Source organism: Trachymyrmex septentrionalis, unplaced genomic scaffold (assembly GCF_001594115.1).
Source record: "Trachymyrmex septentrionalis isolate Tsep2-gDNA-1 unplaced genomic scaffold, Tsep1.0 scaffold81, whole genome shotgun sequence".
NCBI lineage: Eukaryota > Metazoa > Arthropoda > Insecta > Hymenoptera > Formicidae > Trachymyrmex > Trachymyrmex septentrionalis.
The window spans coordinates 1384135-1390822 of NW_017305997.1; the positions used below are offsets into that span (position 1 = coordinate 1384135).

General features: G+C 28.5%; 1 protein-coding gene across 1 annotated transcript in view; it reads left to right on the forward strand.

Moving 5' to 3' along the window:
* Nucleotides 1–5003, forward strand: part of LOC108754856 (arginine kinase-like) — a 14658-nt gene extending 9655 nt beyond the window's left edge. The window contains exons 2-3 of the mRNA XM_018497483.1: nt 2823–3125; nt 4891–5003. Of these exons, the coding sequence (XP_018352985.1) occupies nt 2886–3125; nt 4891–4917 (267 nt within the window). The 5' untranslated portion in view covers nt 2823–2885 and the 3' untranslated portion in view covers nt 4918–5003. The remainder of the gene's footprint in view (nt 1–2822; nt 3126–4890) is intronic.
* Nucleotides 5004–6688: the final 1685 nt, after the last annotated feature.

Below are 6688 nucleotides of genomic sequence, written 5' to 3' on the forward strand. Positions count from 1 at the left end.
TTTATTTAAAATATATATTTTAAATAAATAAGACCGAGCCCTGCAATTTTGTAATTAATAAAAGAGAGCGTTTGACAGAAATTTGAGAAGTCTTATCGTTCTAAAAGAACTTGTAAATAAAATTCTTCCCCGACTGCGTCCCGTCTATAAAGCAGAACAAAGCAGGGGTCGTCGCACTTGGGGCTTCTCTGAAATACTAAATCCGCCAGCATTAAATTAGTAGAAACCGCGCGCGCGTGATTTATCCCAAGAAAATGATTTCTACAATTATAGTTTTATATCGCTTAGTGGCGTGGCGAAGAGGAATTAAAGCTATCGTAAGAGTGAAGCTACAAGATAGCTTTTATAACACGATTATCCCGTGGTTCCAGGTACAGGAAGCTTTAATCTCGTTAAAGGACGAGCTCAAAGGGACCTATTACACGCTCAGAACATTAGACAAACAGATCCGGCAACAATTACTGGATGATCATTTCCTGTTCAAGAAAGGTGACAGATTTCTAAAAGCAGCGAACACTATTAGATTTAGATCAATAGATAAGTTTCCCTAAAGCAATAATGTACAGCTAATATCAATAATTATATTTCCTTACTTGTCTACGTCTGAAATTAATTTTAATGTACATGTAATTCAGCTTTGGAGCTAAATTAAATTGCACAAATAAACTAAAATTATCTGATGCCCATCTTATTTATTTATTATTTGTAGAAATCGGATGGCATTTCAAATGTATTCCATTTACGTTGACTGCGCGCTAAGAGCTAACTTCGACGACTAATATTACACGGGGTCAAACTTCGATCCGACCGTAGTTGCTTTCGTTAAAACATTCAATTACAATGTCTTAAGTTCCTTCAGCCTACTCGAAAACATTAATCCCCCGGTAAGCCATACACCCCCAAATCGAGGATTTATATTGAAACGAAGATTAAACCAAAACTTTACCAAGATTAAAGCAAGTTCTCTAAGAGAATAAGCAAAACGATTACGCGTGCGTATATCAGCAAACGTTTCGATCTGCAAACCGCAACGTGCATTTTTAAGCAGATTCTCAAGCAGAGTAATCAAGCCTTTTATACCCACGTTTACACTCTTATTACACCGTACTTTAAATAATCATTTAAGTTATAAATCCCCCACGATGCCTGTGTAAACAATGTATTCTACGGTATAACGTCTTACGTATGTGGTACAAGGACGGCGAACAGCTGATTAAATAAATTTGCATTAATGATTTTCGTCACGATGAGGTCTCGAAGATCCCTTCGCCTCTCGGATTAGAGAGTTAAAAGGGTTAGAAGGTATTACGGAGCTTAGTGTTACGGAGCTTAGAAGAGGGTGTGGCGTGCAGTGCTTGAGAGTTTTCCGAGAGGATCGAATGTTTCGTTAAATTCTTTTTTTTTTTTTTCGTTTTTATGGACCGTTCCAAATTACGTGAAATGCAGGAGATGTGTTCAGAATCATTAATTCGTTATTATGAAAAATGAGATACAAAAGAGTTTCTGGCTTTTTCCCAGTCGAGTCTCTTGTTTGTGTAATCATTTAGTAATCATTTTGCGTAATCATTCCGATTTTTAAAATATATACATATAGATTTATATAACGGATGGATAATTCAAGTTACATTTATTGTAAAAGAATTTAAGTGGAAGACAAAACGAATTATCACGTTAATTAAAAAAAAAAAACGTTTCATTTTTCATCGTCTGTCGAACAAAGGATCTCGGCGCGCCCTTTTTCTCGCGTTTACGCAGAACGCATCTGCAGTTATGCTTAATTAACAGCATCATAACTCTGTTGGGTTTTCCTCTTGTTCACCTCATTTGACGTTGTCGCTAATATTAATTAAATGTGCAATGTACAGAAATATGATTCGCCATAGGACAAATTTAATTGCGTGCTTTGTTTCGTCTATCTATTGCATATCTCATCGTTGTATTTCTTTTTTTTCATTTGCATGCATTGCACGAGATTACCGCGTTGCCTGCTTGTTACTCACAGATAATCAGAATCGTAGCCGGATCTATTTTTCCTTTTAATAAAGAGATACGCTCGACCGGTCGAATCAATACAGACTAGCCTTTGAATACACTATAATAGATTAAAGTGCATGGCGCTCTCGGTTTAAGTTCATCTGAATATTAAACTGTTTATATCATACACCTTACATAAAATATTATCTTATCGTTATAATTGAATTTAAAAAGCGCTTATTCCAAATTAACTTTTATTCAATTTCGATATTTACCGATTTTATATTCGTTATTGAATTTAGTAATGTTTACAGTCTATTAATTGGATTACAAAACAGATAAACTACGAGATCTATAAGTGAGAGTTTGGTAAAATATAAATGAGATTTAAGCGGGAATAAAACAGGATTTATTCTTAATATATATTTGCGCAATATTTTTAGATAAAGTTCACGCCACGTTACGAGCACCACACGTGATTATAAACGCACACGAAAAAATCATTTTTTCAAATTAAAATGCAAGTGAGCGAGGTAACATTCTAACTTCTGAACACGCGTTTGCAATGTAATGTCCCTTGACTGAAAATACGACGATCTCGATTAAAGGTTAAACGGAATTGTCTCCTTGCGACCTATTCATTATCTCTTCCGTACTACAAAGAATTCAGTATAATATTTATAAGCATACACACACATGCATACACAACAAAACTATCTACACAAATACTTAAGACAGAACACAACAGAAGACCTTTTGCGATTAAAGAAGAACATGACTTCTCGGTTGAAAGTTCAAGGGATATAAAACTACCACGCTTGTTTGTATCACGCTGTTCTCTCCTTCAGGTACAAGGAATTTTTTTTAACGAGGAGAAAACTTTCCTTGTCTGACGTAACTTGGAGGATCACATGCGTCTGATATCGATGGAACGAGATGGTAACCTCGCGGCGGTGTACGAGAGACTCGTTAAAGTGGTCCAAGAAATCGAGAAGAAATTGGAATTCCTACGGCACCGAAGACTCGGCTTCCTTACATTTTACTCTACGAATCTTGGCACAGCCATACGGATCTTCGTGCACGTTCGCCTGCCAAAATTCTGCGCGGATTTTATCAACGATCTGAAGAGATCGGCAGTGCACGGTCTTCAGGTGAGAACGACGATATTATATGGATAGAGTTCAATCATCTGATATGACGAATAAATATTATAGTTATTCGATGGATATGAAGAAGCGGACCGCTACGTTTCACAAAATCGAATTTACTTGAAAATTATATATTTTAAATATGTTTTTAAGTAATATTTATTTATAAAATTTTATTCAAAATATATACTTTAAATTTTTTATGATTTCCAGCAAAATCTTAATTTTACATACTTATATTTTAGTTAACAAGAATTATTATTTAAATATAAATATATATAACAAATTCAATTTTTTTATAATATAAGAATCTAAAAAAAAGATTCGTATTATATTTATATAGATTATTTAATCAATCGGATTAATAATTCTCTCTCACATGGATTCTGTTTTATAAATAGAATATTTATAAGAAAGATATTATTTGCATTCAATAGCTTACAAAGAAGCTTTAATTTTTAAATAAAAATTTAATTACTTTTCTAAAATAATTTCCTTTTTTAAGATTTAGTTTAAATTATTTTGAATTTGTATAATATAAGTAGTATTTAATCATGTTTGATTATTATTATGGAATTTTTCTCCATGGGCAAAAGTTTTGTCAAAAGGCATCGTCCGGAGATAAGGATAATTTTAGAATAACAAAAGTTGCATAGAAAGACACAAAATAGAATGCAATGGATATAAATATATAGAAAATAAATGTCTATATAAATATATTCCCACATAAATACATAAAAATATTAAGAATATTAAATTTGGAAAGAAATATATATATAAAAATTTTATAAATATACATAGATGTTGCATAAATATAAACATTTCATAAATATTAAATATACATATATTAATTTTGTAGGATATAATAATAATGTAGAATATAGCAATAAAAAGCATTAAATTATAATATAAATAGGAGATGCCTAGAAAATGAATTTTGCATGCTCTCTTGGATTGAATTTGCGAACCAAGTGTATATAGAAAATTATTTTGTCACAGTAAATAACTTTACTACGCGATGAATAAAAAATAAATTAATGACCTTAACAATTCATGATTGTTTTATATTTTTATATTTTTAAAGAATTATAAAATTTAAATTAATAAAAAAAATATATTTACAATAAGTAAGTATATTGGCATATATAATGTATACGTATGCACATTTTTATATATTTATAAATTTTTTATTTTTATTATTGCAATGTTCTTGAAAGAAACAAATATTTTTTAGAAACACTAAAAGAATTCTTCTAGTTCTTTAATCATTTGATGATAGAAACAGGCTGACAACAATATAAGATACTAAGCATTAAATATTAGTAATACATATCAGTTAGTTTCATCCCCGATATCTCTTTCGTATAAATTATTAAAAATTTTCTCTTATGTTTTAAGAAATAATTATATAAAATATTAAGTTAGAAATTGCTATTTTTAAATCATCAGAATGTAATCGATATAAAATCGATAAAATGTTAATTAAATTAATTTCTAGAAAGAATGTGATTAATTATGTAATTACTATTATAATTGCTTAAACTATTTTTATACTTAATAATTAAGTTATTTTATTTTAAATAATTTATTATAATTTAAATGTATAATCATTTTATTTTCAATAATTGACATTAATTTGTTGATAATAAATTCAATTATGCGAAATTATAAGAATAATATATAAATTGCAAACAAACAAATTACAACAAAGTATGTAAAAATGTAGTTAAAATGACAAGTTAATATAAAATTTATAATTGAAATTCAGCACTCATCATTTTATGACATTCCTTAACGTCCGCCGATGCTTCTGTTGCAACAGTGGAAGTGATTCGCGATTCTTTCTATCGTTCTTCATTGATTGCATTTCACATAAATACTCACGACACAAAATTCGCAAAATTGCAATTTCAACTAATTTTGTAATTCACTTACTCGCAAATATGATAACTAGCGAGTATTTATCATAACATGTAACATGTAAATCTGATTAAAAAGTTTATAACTCTACTGAATTTTATTTTTTAGATCACTTCATTTTAGACGTACGATTCATTTGCAACATAAAATTCGCAATATTTAATTTACAAATTCACTTACTATTATATTTATATTGGAATATTTATATTGCGACATTGCGATTACATTTTTTTTAAATAATAATTTATATAGCGAAATGATTATAAATTAAGTTCGGAGCATATTTACCAAAAAACGAAAAATGCGATAGTTTAATATAAATTTCATTTACATTTATTACTTCGCAACATTCCTGCGTAGATCACCTCGCTTCGCAATATTTCTGCGAAAATTATTTTCGTAATATTCTTACAAAGATTGCATTGCCTCCCTATACTCATGCGAAGTAACAAAGCTTAATATTCGCAAATATCGTTTGATAGTAATTACAACAATGAAATAAAAGATTGCAATCCAGCAATAACGATAATTATTTAGAAATTCTTAAATAATTTGCAATCGCAAAATAATTAAAAAATAAAGTGTTGCGAAATTTCTATCGTAAAATTCTTTTTGCAAAATTAATTCTTAATTCTATGAAATTTGTATAAATTATTCACGTCTAATTGCAAACATATAATATGAATAATAATATAAATAAAAAATCGAAATTAAAAAAAATTGCAATATGAAATTAATAATTATTAATAAATAATGAATATTAATAATTAGTCAAAGAGATAATCAGAAAACGAAGATTGAAATATTTGTTATAAACTTATAATTTTGTGAAATTTCTACTTCTATTTGTGATAATAAAAACAGGAAAAATAGAAAAGTAAAACACGACCTGTAAAACATGAAAGGAAAAAGTAAATCACAAAGTCTATAATTAGAATTTCTGTAAACTTTTCTAATATTCGTGGATCTTATTATTTTTTTCACACATAAAGTAAACACAAAGAATTAAAAATAAAAAATAAATGAAAAATGAAAAATGAAAAACTGTAAAATCTATTATGATATAATAACCGCAAAATAACCACGGTTTATAATTTACAAGATTATTTTAAAGCTTATAAAATTCAACTGTCAATATCAATGGTATAAAAAGGTCCAAAAAATTGATCCGTATAGAGCAGATAAATGATACAGATCAATGATGCAATGAGGGATATTGATATTGATAAAGCCGAACTACTTTAGGAAAAAAAAAACGATTAGAAAAAGAAAATACATACGCACATACACAAATCAATCGAAATTTTTATTATATTAGTTAAATATTTATTCAATCGTATGTCTATTATAAATCGAATCGATAAATGTGTTATAATAAAATACTTCTATAAGCATTTCTACTGCAAATATGTGTTTTCAAAAATCCGAGGGAAATATGATTTTATATCCTTTTTTCGTTTGACACTTTCATTAAAAAATTCACATGCACACAATTGCGCAAAAATCTAACGTAAAATGTGAATCATACTGATTTCAAAAATAGCAATTTCTATGAGAAAAGATCATCACCAGCTTATTTTAAATTTTACTCACCAATATTTCTTATTCAGGATCGATCACGTCTCGCATTCAATTCTAAAACAAAA